The sequence below is a fragment of the Micropterus dolomieu genome, linkage group LG19 (assembly GCF_021292245.1).
Source record: "Micropterus dolomieu isolate WLL.071019.BEF.003 ecotype Adirondacks linkage group LG19, ASM2129224v1, whole genome shotgun sequence".
Lineage (NCBI taxonomy): Eukaryota > Metazoa > Chordata > Actinopteri > Centrarchiformes > Centrarchidae > Micropterus > Micropterus dolomieu.
In genome coordinates this window covers 19,524,721-19,547,308 of record NC_060168.1, presented here as the reverse complement: position 1 = coordinate 19,547,308, position 22,588 = coordinate 19,524,721, and the positions used below count along the sequence as shown (strand labels likewise).

The 22,588-nt window shown below is 39.7% G+C and overlaps 3 protein-coding genes across 6 annotated transcripts; 2 read left to right on the top strand and 1 right to left on the bottom strand.

Moving 5' to 3' along the window:
- The first annotated feature begins 1,381 nt into the window (after positions 1-1,381).
- si:ch211-107m4.1 (heterogeneous nuclear ribonucleoprotein U-like protein 2) lies at positions 1,382-6,837 on the top strand. The gene is made up of 11 exons (XM_046029871.1): positions 1,382-2,012; positions 2,841-2,914; positions 3,097-3,333; positions 3,435-3,547; positions 3,700-3,966; positions 4,168-4,290; positions 4,452-4,553; positions 4,882-5,053; positions 5,503-5,730; positions 5,812-5,864; positions 6,389-6,837. Exons 1-11 carry the CDS (start codon positions 1,516-1,518, stop codon positions 6,458-6,460), a joined length of 1,938 nt encoding a protein of 645 aa, XP_045885827.1. The 5' UTR covers positions 1,382-1,515; the 3' UTR covers positions 6,461-6,837.
- Positions 6,673-16,062, bottom strand: nudt22 (nudix (nucleoside diphosphate linked moiety X)-type motif 22). Of its 2 annotated transcripts, none has more exons than XM_046029875.1 (7): positions 16,009-16,062; positions 11,799-11,946; positions 10,345-11,053; positions 10,156-10,275; positions 9,048-9,145; positions 8,171-8,264; positions 6,673-6,981 (listed from the first exon to the last, which is right to left on the bottom strand). In XM_046029875.1, exons 2-7 carry the CDS (start codon positions 11,885-11,887, stop codon positions 6,874-6,876), a joined length of 1,218 nt encoding a protein of 405 aa, XP_045885831.1. In that variant the 5' UTR covers positions 11,888-11,946; positions 16,009-16,062; the 3' UTR covers positions 6,673-6,873. The 2 variants fall into 2 exon arrangements, with proteins under 2 accessions (XP_045885831.1, XP_045885830.1); XM_046029874.1 differs by lacking the exon at positions 16,009-16,062 and adding an exon at positions 13,960-14,074.
- dnajc4 (DnaJ (Hsp40) homolog, subfamily C, member 4) lies at positions 15,434-20,672 on the top strand. Of its 3 annotated transcripts, XM_046029876.1 has the most exons (8): positions 15,474-15,535; positions 16,033-16,102; positions 16,837-16,983; positions 17,121-17,211; positions 17,602-17,765; positions 19,178-19,345; positions 19,836-19,922; positions 20,083-20,672. In XM_046029876.1, the coding sequence occupies exons 3-8, from the start codon at positions 16,892-16,894 to the stop codon at positions 20,177-20,179; spliced, it is 699 nt and encodes a 232-aa protein (XP_045885832.1). In that variant the 5' UTR covers positions 15,474-15,535; positions 16,033-16,102; positions 16,837-16,891; the 3' UTR covers positions 20,180-20,672. The 3 variants fall into 3 exon arrangements, with proteins under 3 accessions (XP_045885833.1, XP_045885832.1, XP_045885834.1); XM_046029877.1 differs by lacking the exon at positions 16,033-16,102 and having other exon boundaries at positions 15,434-15,535; XM_046029878.1 differs by lacking the exons at positions 15,474-15,535; positions 16,033-16,102 and having other exon boundaries at positions 17,075-17,211.
- The last annotated feature ends 1,916 nt before the right edge of the window (positions 20,673-22,588 follow it).

Genomic DNA, 22,588 nt, shown 5'->3' with positions numbered 1-22,588 from the left:
GGAAACATTTTCTGCTCCAGTTTATGGTGGAAATGTCTGTTTTTTTTATGAGGGAAAACTATATTGCATTGCATGTTTTCTTATTGTGCAAATAAACCTTTCTCAAAGCATTTTAATTTGTAAGTTAACATTTCTTGCTGCTAATTTTCAGAAAGTTTTTAACAAATGCTTTCAAAAGGTGATGGGGACAAAATCAGCCATTTCAAAATGTGGTGGGGACATGTCCCCAGCATCCCAAGTGTAAATGACACCTAGGCTTGTAGGTACCCAGCCTTTTAAGTTTAATACTTGCATATTGCAAACCAAAAGGAGAGAACAGAATCAAACGGTTGTATTTGTTGAAATGTAAATAGTTTTATTCATTGCACATTTTCAGCCCCAGTGCCATCGTTCTTTAGTTTGGATTTGCTGCACCTAAAAACATTTGATAGCTGAATCAGATTATTGTGAGTCAGTTTAGTTTTCAATAAATGCTAAAGTAGTTGCCTTTACATCCAAAGATGTCTTTGAGGGTGAAATGATGAATGGCAACCCATCTGTTAATGATCATTGTTCATTCATTGTAGACAATAACAATGAACTCCAGGATGAAGCTGTCCACAAATATATATTTCTTCTTCTTTTCGTCCTCCTGTGAGTGATGACCACAGCATGCTGCCTTGTCTTCGGTGCTGGTTAACTACAGTGAAGTCAACTTTAAAATGACTCCACCATCACACATAAAACGTGGTTTAATAGAATAATCACATTTAACAAAAGCATACATTTGGGCTTAATAACTGTCGAGATTTGTCTGGTTGATAGTCTCCATTGATAGTTTACTGTAAGTTAAGCCTGCATTTTACACAGCATAAATTAGCCTAGCGGCTTAATTCCTCATTATCTATTAGTCAAAACTTTTTTCACACATTTACACACCAGTTTTCAGATCACCACTTACAAGGTTTCAAACCTGGGAAACAAACTAATACACTGGGAGAACACTGACAAATTTGAAACTGAAAAATTGTTCTGAAGAAGGAAAACTCAAAAACAACATAATGTTTGCAGAGATTTTTTTTTATTATTATTACATTTTGCAAGCTTGCAAATCTTAGTTTTCGATCTTGCAAAGATTTTTTTTGTAAGATTTTGAGTTTTCAAACACTTAGTTTCAACCTTTCAGAACTTTATTTTCAGTTTTGAATCAAGGCAGGATATTAATCCCATAGATCACATGATTCTATATACAGTCTATGATTCTACACGAACACCATGGATGTTATGTGAACACCAGGTGCAGTACCATTTCTAAACGTGCGGTGGCGGTAAAGACTCCTGCAAGTATTTAATTTGCCAACTATTAGGAGAAAGAAGTAGTAAAGCGCCAATCACAAACCAGGGTACCATATTGAACCGATGTTTTGGTCCACACCGCTGTTGTTTTTACGCAGTGTAGTTTTTTACAGTTTAATTTGGGTCTGGTTTTCCTAAAGGAGAGCAACTCGCAAAAGAAGAGAGCGAATTTATACTCGCATGGTAACAATGAAGCTAACGGACATCAAAAAGTTAAAAGTCTCCGAGCTGCGGTCCAGACTTAAAGAACTTGGGCTGGACTGCAGGGGACTGAAGGCTGAGCTGGTAGACAGGCTGTGGTCTGCGTTAGAGGCAGGACAAAGTGAAAAACTCGGTGAGGAAGAGCTAAAACTGCTAGATGACAGCTCACTGACACTTTCTGCACAGACGGAGACAGTCCGCTATCCGTCCTCATCACCACCGACAGAAGACGCTGGTGTTACTTCGCGGTGTCAACTAGACAGAGAGTACACAGACTCTGCAACACAGACAGATGCTGATACTGCTCTGCCAACACCACAACACGGCTCTGAGTTTATTTCAGACGGTGTAACAGTGCAGCAAGCGGAGGAGGGAGAGGCCGAGGCCCCCGGAGAGGACAGGAGAGCTCGGCCATCAGAGGAGACCGACAGAGGAAGAGCTTTCTACGAGTTCAAAGAGGAGATACGATACAAAAGGTTGTGTGCAAGCTAGATTGTAGTTATAGATTTGTGAAGAATCAGAATCAGTTTTATTGCCAGGTATGTGTACACATACGAGGAATTTGACTCAGGATTGTACAGTGCTCACGATGTGCTTACTTATACAATAATAAAATAATAATATAATAATAATAAAATAAAATCAGTGACAAACAACAGAGTAGACAACACTAATATACACACTATGAACAAAACAATATAGACATATTGACAAATTGAAGCATCCAAAGACGAGATGATGTCGTTTAGAGGCTTCAGGTTCAGTCATAAAATACAGGGATTGTACTTTATAACAAGGCAGTTATTTCAGATGTTTTTATGTTGTTGTTTTTTTATCGGGACGTGGGTGGGTATAGGTATAGATCTGAGGATGGAGCTATAAAAAATATATTAATAAAATATTTTAAAATACATTAAGTTAAGCCTAGGTGTAGTGAGTTTCATGCCCATAATTTATAAATATAGCTTTACCCATAGATTTAGAGTGGAGAGAAAAGCAACTTAAAACTGTGAATTATTTATTTAGGCCTTTAGAAAACATATTTATTCACATGATAGGCAGTTGTGCCTATATGTTTGACTGATAAAAAGAGGGTAGTAAACCACACTTTTTATTACATTTTATTGACTTTATGTACTGTATATCTCTCAGATAGGCCTGTCTTAATATGCACAGACATTTTAACAGGGTTAGGGTTGAAAGATAGTGAAACTATCCTAAACGTCGACGTAGATTTTTTTAAACCTGGCCTTTATGAAAAAGGTGTTATAAAGCAGCATGTGTCTTTACCTTTTCTCTACCAGAGCCAAATCACCACAACCTCCAGTGGACAGAGAGGTGACAGAGGAAGATGAAGATAAAGTCAGACTAGATCCGTGTAAGTCTTTGGACACTCACCTACTTTGTGGTTAATGAACATGAAGAAATTCTTTAGTTTGAGTATTTTAAACTATGATTAGTTATTTTTGTCAAGAAAATCGTCCTAGAAGATGCTGTTTCTTGAAATAAAATGTGATGTCATGAGAGCCAAGGCATTTTTAATCCTTGTTGTTTGCACAGATGACCGTCACCTCCACTTTGAGGTGGGTCCTGATTGTGCATGTGGCCAGCCGCGGTTCTGGGCTCGATTCCCCTTGCTGTGGTCAGGATGCAGGCTCACCCATGGGGTGCTGCAGGGCAGGGTGGGCTTTGAGGTGAGGCTGGAGAGGAAGTTGTTGACTACACAGCTGGAGGAACAAGAAGTCCCTTACGGCCTGAGAGTAGGCTGGTCAATGGCCAACGCATCTCTACTGCTGGGTAAGGATTGGGCTCATTATTAGATTAGATCTTTAGTTTATTCTTGTAGATTAGATCTTGAGCTTATTTCGCCCTCTGGCTTTCTACCTGTCTCATACCAGGTGAAGATGAATTTTCTTTTGCATATGATGGGCGTGGTAAAAAAATGTCAGGTGGGAAGGAGGAAGAGTTTGGAGAACCCTTCTCAGAGGGGGATATCATTGGCTGTTATGCTGTGAGTGACGATTCTTCCTCTATTCACAGTCTTTGAAACTTCACCGCCTTGCTGTTGTCTTGTCATGTCAATATCTATATTTCGGTAGAAATAGAGGACATTTCTTAATTTTTAATCTCAACTGTACATGTGTGTCATGTACACACCGACAGTCTTTCTCCACAGACGGTGCTGTTGTTTCTTTCCACAAGAATGGTCGTTTTATGGGGGTGGCTTTTTCCCTGGGTGCCTCTGTGCTGCTGGGTCGTGCTCTGCTCCCTCACGTCCTCTGTAAGAGCTGTTCAGTCAGATTCCACCTGGACTCCACAGCTCCTCCCTGGTACCCTGGCCCTCCAGGGTTTACACCGCTGGCAGCTCTTTCTGCCAGGCAGAGGGTGCGCACCACATTGGCTCTTCCTACCTGCAGGGCGCAGTGTGAGGTGAGAGACAGCAGCATCCTGAGTATTTAAATGTGTTTAATTTAAAGGCTGAATGCAGAATTCACATTACCCCAAGGCACTTTTGTGCTTCCTTGCTAGAAGGAAAATCTTTTGGTTATTTTCATACAGTATATAAAAGCAGTCATTACACGTTGTTACATTTTAATCTCTAAGATCTCTCTCTGTCCTTCCCCCCCACAGGTGATGCTGATGGTTGGTCTTCCTGGTTCTGGGAAGAGCCACTGGGCCCGGACTCACATGAAGCAGCATCCGGAGAAACAGTATAGGCTGTTGGGCACAGAGGAGCTGCTCGCCTGTATGATTGTCAGTCAAACCTCCAGTCTCCACTCTTATGTTTTTTATTGTCATTCAAAGAAGATGTTCAATTTCTGACCGACTGATCCTGTGTGTGTGTGTGTGTGTGTGTGTGTGTGTGTGTGTGTGTGTGTGTGTGTGTGTGTGTGTGTGTGTGTGTGTTCGTGCAGAGTGGTGGACAAAGGGACAGCAGGCTGCAGCAGGCCTCTCAGTGTCTAACTGATTTGATTAAGATGGCTGCTCAGACTCCTGGCAACTATATCCTGGACCAGGTAAATCCTCACTGCTACACGCCGATCAATTTCACTCAAAAATCCTGTTAAGTGACGTATATATTAACCTATAATTGTAACTATTATTATGTATTCATTGAAGCACTGAAACATGCTTGGACATATAACGAACCTCACTGTAACATAATATGGGGCTGTTGTTTTGTCATTCGCTTAGTTCTAATTTAAACCGGGGAACAAAATCACTGTTCAATCACAATCAGTCTCTTAAACCTCATAGCTGTGTCCTGTCTTGTAGATCAGTATTTGAACATTGTCATCAGTTCTCTCAACATACTCTCTCTCTTTGTCACCTCTCTGTTTACAGTGCAACATCCTCTTCTCTGCACGGCGTTACAAGCTGCAGCTGTTTACAGGCTTTGGGCGCCGAGTGTTGGTGGTAGTCTTTCCCTCAGCAGATGTGTGGAAAAGACGATTGTCCCAACACCAGACGAGTGACGGGGAGCAGATCCCTGAGACTGCCCTGCTCAAACTCCAAGGTCTGACTTGTGCACATAGAAAATATAATACACTGTATCAGTGATTAATAGGAGGATACCAACTCCTAACTGGTTTAATCTGGTATTGGCATTCGATCAGAATGGCATTTCGATTAGGGATGGAAACTACGTTTAAACATCATTGTGTGGGAGTCATTTTACCTACTCCTCAAGACTAAAACTGACTCTTGAACTTTATTATGTATGTCTGTAATGTGATTCTGTGTAGTTCAGTGGTTTAACAGACGTGTATTAGCCAGATAATCACACAAGTTTGAGTGCGCAAGTAGCCATTTAGAGGTCTTAAACCAGGCTTGAAGTGTATGGAAATACACAACAGACTGGAGCCTCTGCAGAGAATTATAATTAACCAGGGACAACAGTCATATTTTGAATGAGTTTCATTTTTGTCATGCTTCCACTACTTCAACTTAGCCTCTTTTCTCCAGTGAGCTGCAGTCTTCCAGAGCAGCAGAGTGACCTGCTGGAGGAGCTGCAGTATGTTGAGCTGCCTCGGGAGCAGGCACAGACGCTCCTGCAGGAGTATAAAGACGAGGCTCGCAGACTGCTGCCCCCCATCCCCAAACAGGAGAAGAAGAAACCCAGACTTTACAAGAAAAGACCCCACCCTCACTGCCCTCCACCCTCACATCGGGGTCAGTGGACTGGACTTGACGGTCAGTATGAGAAATGACGTGCAGTATTTCAGGACACTTGATATTGTAAGATGTTAGTTGATTTCACTGTTGTCTTTGTAGGGTGGAATGACACGAGACTCAACATGCAGTCTTTGAGGCACCAGCCAAGATATGTGAGTGTTGCGTGAGCTGTGAAGTCCTGCATAACAAACCAAACCTCATTGTAACATCATTTGGGGCTGCTTTGTCATTAGCTTGGCTGCAATTGAAACACGTCATCTTCAACAGAATTGCCGTTGTCCTCTCTTGTAGAGATCACCTAAATACCACTATTACCAAATACCTATTACTAAATACCACACAGAGTTCCTGTCTGTGGTTTAATTTATACCTGTTTTAGACCGAGGTTTAACCAGCGCGGAGGTCATTTTGTCAGTAATGTAGGCAGATGAGACACGTGGACTGTTCATTCACCTAAGGCTAGTCAGTTTTAACTGTGCAGTTTTCAGCTGATCTTGACAAACATTAAGTATTGTAGCTGCTTTTAAAAACGCTGAAAGTTCTAATTGATTTTAACCCATTAACCCCGCAGCTAAGCTAGTCAGACACAAAGTAACACAGCAATATGCGTCTTAAGTTGATTTCACCGAGTAAATAAAATCACATTGTCCTTTTGTGTTGTTTTTGTACATTTCAGTGGAATCTGGCCAATCACGACCAGGGTTACTACTATAGAGGCTTTGGTTACAGTGGTTATGGTGGCTACTGATGAAGAATCCTGCAGCAAGAAGAAACCGTTGCCGCTGCTCTGTGTTTACAAGGATAATAATTCTTCTGATGTCTTGTAAATAAAAAAAAAAGGGCTAACTACATCAGCAAGTAATATGATACAGAGAACTATAGAATATGTTGCACTGGATGCTTTGGCTTATCAGAGAGAATAAGGGTAGCAGTATTTAATGATTAATGCTGAAAACCAACTCACTTTTTAGGATTTTTATTGAAAGTATTTTTTAAAAATTGGCATGTTTTTACAGTACAGTGTGAAAAAATACAGCATTTAGCACATTTTTTGGTCGGAGTGCTCAAAGTCACAGAGTAACAAATCCCTGAACCCAAATAAAATGTTTCTCTTTATGTATTAAACATTTGATCATGGGGATCCTCATTTTCTGACGTGTGTCACGTCATCTGCTTGGGCTTCACTGTCTGATAAAGCAGTACGGCTCCTTTAGCTGAGGGACACAGCTCCGACCACAGAGAGCTGCTTCTGTCCAGCTGCAACATCTCCTACAAATTTCAGGTACAATAAAAGGCCGCATCACAATCAGAATCGGGTTTATTGCGATGTTATGAATTTTGCTTGATATGAATCAACAATACTTCACAAAATTTGCCACTTTTAGATGTTTTTCAAATGTCCTTTTGGTGTGATTTAGTCACAGACAATTATACATACTGACTAGGGATGGGTATCGAGTACCGATACCGACTGAGACAGCCCAGTATTGAGTAGTATCAAAACGTCTCAGTCAAACCAGTACTTCATTCGATAATTTTTGTAAACAGATGGCGGCAAAAAAATGACTATTTGTATGGTTTTGCTCGCAGCCAAACACGCAAGTAACACACCGAAAGAAGGAAGTGACAGGACCGGCTCTTTTTTCTCCTTTTTGTCTGCCTCTGCTTCTAAGTCCATGCGTGATTTTACCAGCGGCTCACCTTCGGCTGCGGTCTCAGGCATGTTCGTCACTGTTGAAAGTTTATCAGCACAAGCTTGGCTTTCCGTTGGTTTCATCTTCTGTTATCATTTAACACCTTTCTCTACATTTTTATTTGCTATTCACATCATTTGTCACTGATCGATCGCTGCGTTCCATCACATCAAAGCTTTTTTGGCACAGCAGCGATCAGCTGATTTTACTCACGGAGCCTCCGGCAAAAGCTGCGGTTGATATCAGATGTAGTCTGTTTGATCAGCTGGACATGCAGCCTCTGTTTTCCTCTGTTGCCTTCCTTAGACTCTTAAGTGTAGTTTATTGACTTGTTTAGCCGACTCGTTTCTCGTTTTCTACTTCTTGCTGTCATCTTTTTTAGAGGTTTGCGAATCACCACTAAAGAAGCACTCGCAGAGATCTTTCAATTCAGTTTATTAATCTTTCAACATATGTATAAAAAATTTTACTTAAATTTGTTTCCACAACTCATGTGGTCATTAAACTGTTTCACTCCTCCTCTCTCAATCAAATAGGCTACAAAAAACTCCTAAGCTGTCGTCCTTCCTCTGAGAATGACCTAATTAGGATGAGGATATGATACAGGTTTTTGAAAAAAGAAATAGATCTCATTGCTTGTCCATAACAACAAAAAAATAGCAAGGTATCGAATGAAGTACTCGGTATCACTTTAAGGGTACTGGTTTTGGCATCCTAAAATTTTAAAAGATACCCAACCCTAATATTGACTATAGACTACTTACTGTTCTGCTGAGGAACACGATATCTGTGGACTCATGGGCCTCTGCTCCTCCTTTCCAGTACAGCTTCCTGACTTCATCAGATGTCAAAGAGCAGCTGAGGACACACAGATATAACAGAGTCTACATTACATCTTTATAAAGCCATTCTAGCACTCATTACCTCAGATCACATAACATGCTGATTTTCTGTAACAGACCTATTTTTTTTTATATTCTATCATCTACCACTGTTTATGCTGCTGTCTCAGCCAGGTCGCCCTTGAAAAATTGATTTACAACGTCAACTGCACACACCTGGTTAGAAAAATTAAAAACATGTTGAATGATACATAATGGAAATGGTTTCTCTGTGAGCCATTGGTTTTCTTGAATTTAAGAGATTTCACCATTCATTCATTCAAACCAGACCTTATATTACTTACATTATGTGACTAATGAGTTTGTGTTGACTGGCAGAGGTTCACATCCCCTAAATAGAAATATATTTGCTCAGAACCTCCATTTGATAGTTATACTGATAAACTCTGTTACCTAATAAAATAAACAAAAATCAGGCTAATTTTTACATTCAGGTTTAAACAACTAAACAAACTGAATCAACATAAAAACAACAGAACAGATGTGTGCATGTGTATGCGAGTATTTATTGTACATGACTGTACGTTTTGACATATAGAAGCTGGACTGTGTCTGACATTGTGGAGTACATTTATGTGAGCAGTGGACCCTTTTACAACCCATTCAGTGATACATATGCTTGTTGTTTTAGCCACTGTTAGTGATACTTTCACACAGTGAACGTGAATTGAGAACAACCGCTTGATGAGAAGACAGTGTTATAGTATATTTCAGGGATTAACATCTAAGGAACGAGTACCTGACGTAGAACTCAGCACTTGGTCTGCCGGCGCTGGTGTGATTCAGAGCAACGCCCATCAGGACAGGCTGTCCGAGGGAGCTCAGAGGAACATTCACCTGTGGACAGAGAGAGAGGAAAGACACCTTTTAATTTCCAATGAATTGAAGTGAATATCACACATTTTAGTCTGTCTGTTCTCCATCATTACTAACCAATCGTTCGTGTTCTAATGCTGAGTCTTCAACTGTGACTAGTTGATTTATGAATGTTACAGAGCTTAACTGAACAGAAATAACGGCAGGGGTAGATGGGAGAGCGTTGAAATGATTAACGGTTGATTCTTAACAGTCAATAAAATATCAACACAGAAATAATCAATAAAGCCAAGACAATTTCTGACTTTGGCTTCCTACAATTAATTGAATTAACAACTAAAATGCTTCGTGATTAATTTGAATGATATTACCATCATTTAATATTCTACACATAGAGGTTTTGTGTCGCCAGAGTTCATCTTCTTTGAAAACATATTATTGTTATTTTTCAGTCAGGAAAGTAACTCTCTCTGTGTTATTGAACTTTTAATTAGTCTTTTATCTTCAGATTTCTTAGTTTATCAGGGTAGGACAGAAACAGCCTGATGTTTAACCTGTTCAAACTGGTGCTGAAACAATTAATTGAGTAGTCGATCAATACAATTTACAATTTTTAGAATAAACAAATGGTCTTATTCATTCAAATGAGAGGCTGTGATGCTTTTCTTTGTCTTTTTTGATTTGGAGACATGTGGGAACTTCTGATTGACATTTTTCAACACATTTGACTTTTTATAGACTTAATGATTAACCAAATAATCGAAGAAAATAATCACCATATTAGTTGATTACAGAAATTATAAATATTGTAATTTAAGCCATAGTTCAGTATGGGAGTGAAAGAGGGTTCATTTATTTACCAACAAATCATAAGGAAATAGAAGAGCATATGAAGCTGTGCACTTTATCCTATTAAGTCATTAGCAGCACCTCGCAGACCAAAAAAAAAGTGACATCAATGAAGTGTCTACAGTGGAAACATCAACTTGACCTGAAATAACTAGTTTACAGTGGTATGAAGAGAAACCCACTTCGTCTCTGATCTCGGCGCACACAGACGAGAACAGCTCTGAGACAACGGGCCTCTGCTGCATCATGTCCACACTGATCTGCTCCTCACACACTGCCTGGCCCAGACGCTCACACACCACCTGAGGAGACCAGCAATAAGTAACACACCGAGCATATTGATGACACTTAAATCAATTAATTTACATCACCTTGGGCTCTGGGTGACCTCCGGGGATGTCCAGGAGCCCCCCTGCCTCTGCCACTCTCTGGCTCCTCCTGATCAACACCACCTGACCGTCTGCTGTACACAGGACGGCGCCCACACCCAGAGGCTGAGCCAGCAGCGCCAGAGGATCACCGAACTCCGCCTCTCCCAGCCGACGTAGCTCTGCCACTCGAAGGGACCAGTTGGTTCCAAGATAGTCCTTATAGCATGTCAGGCCTAGTCTCAGAGTGAGAAGCGTCCTGGTCTCTTGATCATCTGTGTTTTTGTCAAAATGAGAAGGAAGTTCAGCTGCGATGCCTTCAGACTCTCTGCAGTCACAAGAGGAGGAAGCTTGTGACAGTGCACCGGCTGTCTGATTGATAACTCCATCTCCATTTCCTGCCTGATTCACAGGTCCGTTTCCTTTGTGCAAACTGTTCTGAGTAGTGTCATGCAGAGAATTGCTGGTACACAAATTATCCTCCATTGTTAGTCTGCTGTGTATTTCCCCTTCCTGATCCTCTGCATGGTTTAAGACATGGGGTGAATGAGTGCAGGGTGGGTGTTGAGGAGGAGCAGAGCATGGAGAGGCCAAGCAGAAAGAGTGTAGCCTGAATTTGGACCCGTTGAAAAGCCACGGCTCCTTGGACACCCGCTCTGCCCACACCTCCTCTATTTGACACTCCAGAGCCGGTTCCGTCTGCCTGTTGAATCTGGGAAGAGGGAGAGGAAGTAAAACAACACTTTTTAGATTACTCCAATTACATTTTGCCTGTTGTCAAACTACGACATTAAAAAGATGAGGCTGGTGTTATTCTATATTTTTCTTATTGTCACAAATCCCAGAAAAATACTTCCCTACCATTCCCACTGGTTTCCCATGAAATCCTAATTATTTAAAAATGAATCACAAAAAAAATTAAAATTTAAACTACAAAAGGCCAAACAGCTAATCACTTGTAGTTTTGAGCAAATGTTACTCAAACAGGTGTAATAGTGCATTTATTGGGGACTACTTTCAGGCGCACTATTGTATATTTGAATTAGCCATACAGTGTTTGAGGGATTGACTCAAAATAAACTATTGTGCTGATGTTCATTGTAAAGAAACATGTCATCCAGTGCAGCTCACTGAAGTGTTTTTAATAGTTTGTGTACAACAACGGAGGTCTTTGGCACAGAGGATTAAGATAATTTCAGGCTGGACAGTATTTGCCTTTTTTGGTCTTTTCATAGGATTTGTTGACAATATACAGAGTATGTGTGTATTATATATATATATGACACCTTGGTAAATTCTTGAGAAAATTGAGTACCAATGGTGAACAAAAGGATTTTTATTTCAACATGTTATATCACTTTCTCAGTATCAATACCATGTTTGAGCCATTGTGTTGTAAAGTAAAAAGTCTCTTTAAATATATCTCCACAGTTCAAAGGCCTGATTTATGTTCCTACCTTTCAGACAGTTCCACTTGTACTTGAGGCTCCAGCAGGCCCCTCCAGGCTGCACAGTTCAGCAGCACAGACACCTCGGAGTCCATCATCTGTCACTGGATTCTCACTTGGGGCCGTCAACTATTTCTTAACTCACACTGTTGCAGATCTGTAATCCACATGTAAAAATATCAATACCACTTGTTTTTAAATGTTAATATTCCTATTAAGGAAACAAAATGCACAGGAAAGAAACAGAAACTATAAACGTTTGAATGCACTGAATACACTGTTTGCCTCAAACAAATCAACACATAGCAGCACTCACCAAGATGAGTAGTTTGGACTTTAAGTTGAAGTTAAATATTTCATTATGTGTGTCATTTATCAACGGCTGATTCATTTAAATGTATATGTTTATTTATTTCTGCAGAGATAAAATACAATGAGCCGCAGGCTCTAAATGTTTTAAGTTGCTCTAAATGTGCTTACACACGGAACAATTTACAGCAACATAGAAATCGACATACAGCTAAAACAACGAAGCTGAACAAAGACTGGTAAAAATAAACAAGTAAGTGATAAATAGCTGCATGTTAAGCATTGTTTGCATTTATGTAAACTGGTGAATTTGATTACAGGTGTTTGGTTGGCCTAATATTTTCAGTTATTATTATCAGTATTTTCAAATAACTACTGAAATGTTTACATTTTACAATGTCCACATTTCCATTTTTCAGGAACAATCACATAATTACCCCTTTCCTGTACACAAAAGGACTTTTAAAAGTCCCACAGAGTTATAGTCCACTTAATCTTAATCTAATTTGGATGTGTACAAATTGTCCTTGAGTGACATCTGCTTCACTCTCCTGTCAGCTTTGTTTGTCATCTGTAAAAACGTCCACCTTTATCATTGTAATTACATGGAGTTTGGTGACCCCATGTAAGTACCATCATAACTCTAAGTAGAGGTCTAATCTGTATAAATGAAAACACCTGTGTTATATAGATGAGCAGGGCATTTAAGTGGCCACTTTTATTCAGAGCTGATGTCCATGGATGAAGGTTTTTTAACTTGCCATGGAAGTAATTTTCTAAGTGAACACTATCACAAAGGGCAGAAAACTGCAGCTGCTGTCCTCTATGAAGCAATAAAATTGTGCTTCTGGCCACACCCCAATCGGTGATGTCACAGCAGGATGTCATCAATCACATGGTATATTGACCGCAATGTACTTAGTCTGAAACAACAGGGGCGTTTTTTCCAACGGAAACAGTGGAGCCTTGAACAACCTGCTGTGTAGGCAAGCGCACTGCATTTTCCTAGCTTTTTAACACCGTTGTGTTTACAAACTTTTCGCAGCTGATTGGGTAACACCTGAGACACGCCCACCAAACGGGAGAAAACATACCTCGAAGCCCGTTGCAGAACATTGCGCAACGCTGCAAGGAAACATGTTCAATCAGAAAACGTTGCAAACCGGTGCAAAAGGTTTTGAAATTGAACTCGCCCCTGGTCAGACATGTAGGAGTTCATTCAGGCTTATCTCATTCCGGGTGTTTCTTTTTGTCTAACGAGGTTTTCTTTGGTGTTTTTGATTAGAAAGGACTATATTTCTATATTTCATAACAAGTCTATTATTCTTACTTGCCAAATACCTTATCCACAAATGTATATTTACTGGTTCAAAAGCATCCCTCCCTGTCTTTAAGAATGATCTCGATATGGACTATAAAATATAAACTGCAAAGCTCAAAAGGACTGTGCAATTACATGCAACCAACACTTCTGATTGATTGTGACTAATATTGAAACTCAAAAATAGAAATTGGTGCTTTAATCCGGACTTAATGAATCTAAGTTTTTCTTGTACCCCTGGAAAATTAAATGTTGTTTGTGTCTGTAAATGTTGTATGTTTGTGCCGACAATTTAAATAAAGTTTGCAACAACAACAAAAAAGCCATCTGAAACAATTAACTTCTCTGGAGTGAAAATAAGTTTAAGATAATATGTTGTAAAGTGATCCGACTGTGCACAGACCGAATGAACACAGACAAGTACAAATCACAGATTATTATGTCAAATGATAATACCGCATGTAACGTTACTACAGTAGCCTGGACAACCATCATAATCTGTCAAATCTGGGTGCAAACGATGTAGGAGTTTGATCTTACCTTCCTGGGTGGAAGTGTATAATGCGAGGGAACTAGAGTGTAGTTTCTTCCTCGGTTTTTGACACACACCGTGAAATATGTTCATTATCACCACACAGTGATCAAGGAATCTGAAGCCATTTATTATCAGAAATGTTTTACAGATGTGTAAAAAATAAATTAAATTAAAAACTGTGCCTGTGATATGTTGTAGCCTATTCAAGACATACATGTACGTTTTAGGACATAGCATAATAGAGCAAGCATTCAGTAAACACGGCAACAACAGGGTTAAATTTCAGGAAAACGAACACGTGCAGGGGCGTGTTTGCGTTCTGCTAAATTGCCTTTAATCAACGACAACTTCCGGTGTTATGCCGAGTTTTGCCTGCCTTCCGAGAATTGCATTCACCTCCAAATACTGCTTTTTCCGCTATAATATTCTTTGTGGGGTTCATCAATGGTGTTAAATGATTCGAAGTATATATTTTATTTTCTTTAATATTTCAATACACTTAGTAGAAGTACCATTCCTTGACATTCAGTAAATATATGTGGTGATAACGCCGTTTGATCAATGAGCACAGCAAAGTGTCTGAAAAGGACCTAAAGAGGTGGATGCATAATTCGGCAGATCAAATTTTGTAGGCTACCTGCCGAGATTTGCATCCACCTCTTTTCTCAGCATAAATGACCGTTCTCACCCGCGAGGTGCACGCAATTCTCTGCAGGCAGGCAGAATTCGGCACAACACCGGTCACAATCAAACTGAATATCCTGGGCAATGCCTCATAACCATAACATAAGTCGCAAGTTTTAGTTAAACGGTACATAATATACAGAAAGAACCACTGTACAAATACTGTATGTAAGAAACACTTTTTAGCCAAATAAAGTGCAGTTATAGTTTATCAATATAAATTGCACTTTAATATAATATAGGCTTATTTTGTGTTATATAGGCTCTGACAAAAAAAGTTTTAAATTTTAATTTTTATATTGTGTTGTATGTTGTGTCACAGCAGTGGCACATGTTCGTACAGTCTACAAACAAGGTAAAAGGTAGTGGGTAGAGTTATTTGTCACATTACAACAGATTGTAAAGTGGAAATTAGTTTGTAGTCTATGTAGCAGACAATATACAGTATAACAAAAGAAATCATCAAAAACCTTTTTTTTTCATGAAGGACCCCTTACTGACACAAATTACACCATGGACCCCCATTTGATAAGATTTTGTCACAGGATCCCCCATCTTATAGGATTTTTGCTTTTAGACATATTATTAGAGAAAGTGTATTAACCCACGACCAAAATAGTCCAACATTCTGTCACATTATGGGTGGACTTATATAATTAAAGAACGGTGGTTAATGTATTAAGATTTAAATCTACAATTACAATTTTTAACTTTTTGCCTGGACCCCACTTTAAGAACCACTGGTCTATAATGACTAATCTCTCAGCGTGAGAAAAGTGGCCCTTTATTTTGAAGGAAAGATTTCCGGTTTCCAATTTAACTCTAGCTAGCTTAACTCAGCTGAGTTTATGCAACTGCCCCACAGCACAGCTACTGTTATGAAACTGATTTCCGCTGGTATGTCACTTTTCTTCGTTTAAATGCTGGCTTTTTACTGGTTCCAGTTTTGTGGCTGTGTTTAATGTTTGTTCTTCATCATTCACACAACACCTTTAGCTAAATTGGATCAATGTTAGCAGGCTAACAGTAGAATGGCTGTCAGGCAGTTGAAGCCAACCCCGGCTAGCGTTAGCTCTGCTGTTCAGGTAGCAGAACAACAAAGTGTACCTGCTAGGAACTAATTGGCACTGTCTGCTTTTTATCTGACTGTTTATTTCATAAAATGCTTCATGTGCAAACCCAGCAGTCACTGTGTAGCAGGCAGTGTGAGGTTAGCAAACTAACCTACAAAGTGTGAACACGCCCCGAGAACAAAGCTGCATGATGTCAAAGTAAATAAAACGTTTGATGTTTCAGCAGATAATAAGAAAGGTCATAGGGCCAGCTGGAAGTGTTGGTTGGTTAGTTCTTCTAAAGTATTTGGCACTCACCTCGTCCCCTGTCGTTGTCCTCAGTAAGGTCACGTGTCAACAGATGAGGGGAAAGTTGCTGAAAGCATCAGTTTCAGTGGAAACACACTGAAAGGTAAAGAGAGAGACATGTCTAATAACGAGGTTAACCACGTTTTCCACCAGCAGTGTATCTCTTGTATTTTATATATATAATTTTATTATAATTTTCTTAAGATACAGAAAATGGTTGGGTTCACCTTCAATAGGTTACATTTGCACATGTATTGTCATTTTTAATGTTTATTGTCCATATTGCTATTATACTCCTAAGGTGAATAGCCCTTTCAATTTATTTTATTTACAATTTAAATCCATTTTTCAAGCCAGTTTGGTTTTGTCCCTAAGAGCTCCTTTGGATGCATTTTAGCTTCAGAGTCATGAAACACCACGTTTTGTCCTTCCAACAGAAGCAGATTTGTAAACTCAAAATGCAACATAAACATATATTTAAAATGCTGTGAGTCTTCGGTCTGGAGTCTGCCCACTTATTTGTTAATATTTTTGTTTGTTGTTTAAAGCTGTGGCTCAGGAGATTGAATTGAATCTGTTAATGCCATTGAATCTGTTAATCGGAAGGTCGGCGGTTCAATCCCTGGCTGCATGTTGAAGTGTGCCTGGGCAAGATACTGAAGCCTGAATTGCCTGGTGGCTGTTCCACCAGTGTAAGAATGTGTGTGACTGGTGATGTAGTGTAAAAGCCCTTTGAGTGGTCGGAAAGGTGCTATACAAATGCGGTTTTACATTAGTTCCGAATCTCTCCCTGCTTCTCCTATAATGGTCTTTGTATCATTGCTCCTCTCTGCACAGGTGTGTGGATCCCATAGACTGTATATAAAAGGTGGATCCCTAGCAATATTCCATCATGCAGTTGGAGGCTCAATTGCGTCTGTGCCAGAGTTGTCTGTGGTGCTGCAAGAGTGGGCTGCGTCTGCTCTCCCAGAGCTATGCACACAGGTAGAAATTGTTTATATGTGTGTGTGTGTTGAATTTAATCAGAATGACTGAAAACATTAGTGATTGTGTTTATGTTCTCTGCTTTGTACAGGTCTGAATGCCTGTTTGGTTTTGAGTTATTTGTTTTCTAACCACAGAAAATCTGTGAACTACTACGACCTCCTGGGAGTGAAATCTGATGCCACCTTGGAGGAAATTAAAAATGCATTTTTTGACAAATCTAAGAAGGTATGAGTCCTCATTTGTTTACATGCTGTGCATTTAAAGAAAATGTCTGGCCACATGAGGGCAGCCTTTCACAATCTAGTTTCTACTTTTAAACTGTTCCCACAGTGTGCTTCCTGACTGTTTGTTTTTGTGCTGTGGCTGCCAGTGTAAACAAGGATGTGCATGTGTATTTACCTTGTGGTTTGGCATAATTGAGGGTTGAGACAACTTACCCTTTATATACAATACATATGCATGCATTTTTTTTTACCAGAGAGAGTAAGAACAATGTTTGTGGGCTAATGCAAGTATACATGTCCAGATAAGCACATGCCCGCACTAGAATACCATTTCATTGGTTGGTTTGATCGGTAAGACCTCATCACTGTAACTGACCCACGTGTTCTGTAGCTGCACCCAGACAGCAATCCATCCGACCCAGCGCTCCACAGCCAGTTTGTGGAGCTGAACGAGGCCTACCGAGTGCTGAGCAAAGACCTGAGCAGGAAGGAGTATGACTTCAAAGTCAGACATGGGGGCCAGGCCTTCAGATCTACCTCCAGCTACAGAGCCAGGTGAAGATACTCACAACCTGTGCTTATTAGTCCTACGTAACCTGACCTTCTTCCTCACTCTTAAACACTGTTAGTATGGGGGAAAACAACAAGACAATTGGCTGATTTTCTATTGCAGAAATAAGAAATTCTGCATCAGTACTAAAACTAAGTGGGGTAGTTTGCGCTTGCTGTAACACCCTCATTGGACATACTATTCTTGTGAAGATACATAGTTTGATGTTTCAAGTTTTGTTTAACCTTGTGCAAAAGTCTAGAAACTGTGCTTTCAACATTGTTTCTGCACAAAGCATGACAGTCTTTTTCCGATACATTATTATCTATCTGGAAACCATTTAAGATTTTACATCTCAAGTTGTCCTATTTTTCAAGAAAAAAAAAATTAAAATCAGTGAGTTTAGAGTGGTAGAGTCAGAATTATAAAAACATTATTGTCCAACATATTTGATGGAAATGTACTTCTTAAAGGGGCTAAATGTAAGTTTTTCAATGAAATCACTTATTAATAAATCAAATTGTCATTGCCTTATTGTCAATGGGCTCATAACTCACTTAGAAATGAAGCACACGCCTGTTTTCTCCGTTGCTTGCATCAGCCACTATTCTGCTTTTAATGTGAGGACACCAGGTCGAATTCAGCTCGGTACGCGCTCCCGAGCCTCTCTCTGACGACAGCAACAACACCGCAGCTAAAGACATGCAGTCCACCAACACCACAAAACATTGACTCCAACATAAACTCCATGTCAGGATAAAAACAACTATTTGTACAACTATTTATGTGATGAAGTTTGTCAGACCAAACGAGATTCAGATGATGTCGGGTAAAAAGAGTCACACCAGAAGGTCACAGAGTATCACGTTAGCCTGCAGGCTAACGCCAAGCCGTTGCTAACATTTACCGATGCAAAGTTGTATCGCTTTCCACATTACTTCACCAGCTAACACGACCCATATTACTACCATGTGTACCATGTCACAACAACACAGAGGAAGAGCCATCCACTAGCACTACAGTAAAGTTACTGACTGCGGTCTAACTGTTCTGTCTGTTCTCCCTGCCCGTCTATAGCTGCTGTCACTCTGCCTTTATTCAGGAGTATTGTGCTTGTATGCGGCAGCCTGCATGATGGTGTTTCTGCGTTTATTGCAGGATTTCTGTATGAAAGTGGTTGGGTTTCAGATTATGCTCGCTCATGAGTTTGAGCGAGCACGCGTACGATCACACACCTGGTTGCAATCTTAGAACTGCACTGCTAGTGGCCACTGAAAACTACATAATGCCCCTTTAATAGTTGCCTCATTAACGCTTCAGTTCAATCTGTTTTTAACATTTGTACCTTCTGTCCCACCTCTGTTTTTGATGTCACCAATCATCAATCATGATCATTCTTGGACTTGTTTATAATCAGTACGGATACCCAGGAGAGCATGCGGTACTGGGAGCAGTTTCGTCACTCTCATGCACAGGAGGCAACGCCAGAGGAATGGCAGAGGAAGAGGAGGAGGAACTTCCGCCTGGTTGGCTACTGCATCATCGCTATGGTGCTCAGTGTTGGAGCTCACGTAGTCTTTTTCAGGTGAAAAACTGGACCCGGATGATATTTACTGTGTGGCTACTTTATGTTAGGAAAGACATTTTTAACGGGAAGTCATAAAGCAGTTAAAAGGCGAATGTCACGTAACAATAAGGTATATGAAAGGTAAAATTATACTCATTACTCTGCCACCCTTCGATGCTAAACTCTTGTATTGAACTTCCAACTGCAGTCCATCCATCTTATTTACTAAATTCACGCGTCTGAGTTTTCTTTGCTGAACATTCACATCCAGCTGAATGGGATTGTTTGTGGACATGTCTCTGCCATGTGGCTTTGTATTTGTTTTCACAAACTGACTCGGTGCCACTTCTGCTTGTGGAGATTGACTTCTTTGTGATGTGAAGAGCTGTTATAACAGCTGTACAAACTCATAAATACAACTGAGCACACAAGAGCGCCTGCTGAGCAATGAGCTTTTAGGTTAAGCAAAGTTATTCTGTGAACTCAAGTGTTTCTCTGACTCTTTCAGGAAACTGGAAGAAGTTCACAATAACTTCATGGACGAGAAAGATCGAGTCATCACGGAAATTTACAATGAATCCAAAGCGAGGGCCAGGTGAGTGTAAAAACTCCCTTAAAATAGTTTTTGTTCAAATTTATATTTAGAAATAAATAAATTTTGTTCAAATTTATGTTTGGCTGGGAATAGTAAATCTGTCTGTGTTTTGTGACACTTGAACACGGAGCTGAGTCTGAAGGTGTTTTTTGTTTCACAGGATCAATGGTTTCAAGAAGCAGACAGAAATCCTGCGGCAGAAACATGCTGAGTTTCTGGAGAAATATAAAATCCACAACGGTGGAGAGGACAAATAGGAGAGTCTCCAGCTGTGCTCAGTGATGATGGAGTTCAAACTGCCAGCAGGTGGAAGATTGGAAACAGGCTGAATGTGGTACAGGTTTTAAGGATTTTAAAGTTTTTAACTAATTTAAGCTAAAAATGCCTGGGGTTTGTCCTCAGCACCACAACTGAGGACTTGAAGATGCACAGGTGAACATGTGGTAGGGTTTCGTCTGGTCATACAAGTGTTTCTTCATGACCAAGCTGAACTGTACATCAGACTGGACTGGTCTGTTGAAGCGTTTATAGTTGGTAAAATGTTTGAAGTGATGTGACCGTGAGAAGGATCTACCTACTGAATGTACACAATACTCTCTGTACTCTCTGTGCCATAATGACCACAGTTCTCTGAAGAACTCACCTGTACATGTTATTACATTACATGTTTTTCTGTTTTTTGACTGCCTTCCCTCTTCCCTTAAGAGCTGTCAGAAAGAAATGATTAAAAGATCAACTTTTTCTCATCAATCGTTACTTCCCGTTTGTTTTGTCTCTCATTCACACATGCATTGGTTCAGACTACAGACACTGAGATTCAAAAATTCTGAATTGATTGCTTGTGTTTTTCCTTATTATCTTAAATACATCTAAGATAGTTTTGGGTGAACTATTAAAAGTTTATAATCATTTTAGCGATATCTTTCTACAGTGTATTTCATTTCCACTGATTGGCCGAGTTAGCAAGAGGCTTAGACATTCAGACGTAGGCTGTTGCTTTTTAATGAGCAACGACACAGACGAGTCAGTACTGTTCTAATTAGATAATTATTTACCTGCCTTACTTGAGAATTTTGATGTTAATTTTCCATTATCTCTGGTCAAAATGTCTTAAAGTTAACTGCTCTTTTAAACTTATTAATCTCACATGTGGAGCTGCAGATGGGATCAACTGAAATCTGACTTTACAGATACAGCCCATGGCATGTTTATTTGCATATTTACATTCAACATGAAAGTTATGAAACTCAAAGTCATAAGAACGTCCTGGGTACGCAAAATTTGTGTGCCGCTGACATCATGGAAAAGAGGCTTGGTTTCTTTTTTTTTAAAGAATGTGTGCACGAGTATGGACTGAAATACCATGCTAAGTGTGTTTTTAAGCAAAGATATTGCCCTTCTCTGTCTTCTTGTCACCAGCGGCCCCTGTCCTGAGACTTCAGCAGGAGATAACACATCCCTGCATAGACACCCTCACCCTCATGTAGCGTGTGAGTGCCCTGTCATAACCCAAACACAGCATAATGACTTAGATTCTGGTGTCAGCATGCCTCCACACACACATGCGGTGGAAGACAAGCCTGATGGGAGAGGCAGCTATAACAGTACACAGGAAAAAACAGCTATGATGACAGTTTTAATTGACTTCTATCTTTAATTCAATGAGCAGCAGAGGGAAAGTGTGTCAGATCATGTACTGAAAGAATACTTTGTGTGTTGTCTCTGATTTATTGTTTGGAAAACAAAAGATAGTGATACGGAGTAGGAAAAAAAATCATTGTTAACAGACTGACCCTCAGACTTTTACACAGTACTGCTTTATTTGATGTGATTCTGTTCGGAAAAACATTTGATGTAATAAGAAAAGTTGATAGGAGGAAGTGAAACAGTATTCACATTTATAGGGTCAAGGTGTCATAATATTTCCCCGCTAGGGCAGAAGCCAAGATGTTGAGGAACTAACTATATTTTGTATAAATTTTAGATACGACTTTATTTTTGGGGTCCATTTACCTTTTTTTGACAGAAGACATTTTGCCAGAGTAGGAAAAGCATTGGCGTAAATAATAAAATGATGAGCTGAATTCCATTTAGCAGCTTCAGGGTCCTGGTGTTGTGCATGCTAGTTCACTGTCACACTTGAATTGATCAGAGCCATTGTTAATTTTGTTGGCTAGTTATTATTTACACCTGTGCTATTGTGAAAAATGTCTGTAGAGACAAGGTGCTGTGATTTTGGAGTTTTGTCATTAGTGTGTTGAGTGTATTGTTGATTTCCGGAGGTATGTCTTGGAAATAACTGCTAAATATAAACAAAAAATCTTTGTTCGTCATTCATTCATTACAGGAAACTTTATTCTCCATATACGTTGAGTGCTCTAGACAAATGGTGACCTGCTGCTCTGACTCTTTGTTACACAAGAAGGGTCATTGAAATGAATGAACTGAAAGTCTACCAGTTCAAGTCGGTCTCTATTTCGTCTGTGATTAGTTTCCAGAAACATTCCTAGGAAATTATTTATTTCTTATATTAGAAATTACAGACTGGCAAAATACCTTGTTACTAAATGATATTGTCCAACATGAAGGTTTTGACACATATTGGGCTGCAACTAACCATTTCATTATCATTTAATCTGCTGATCATTTTCTCAATTCATGCTTAT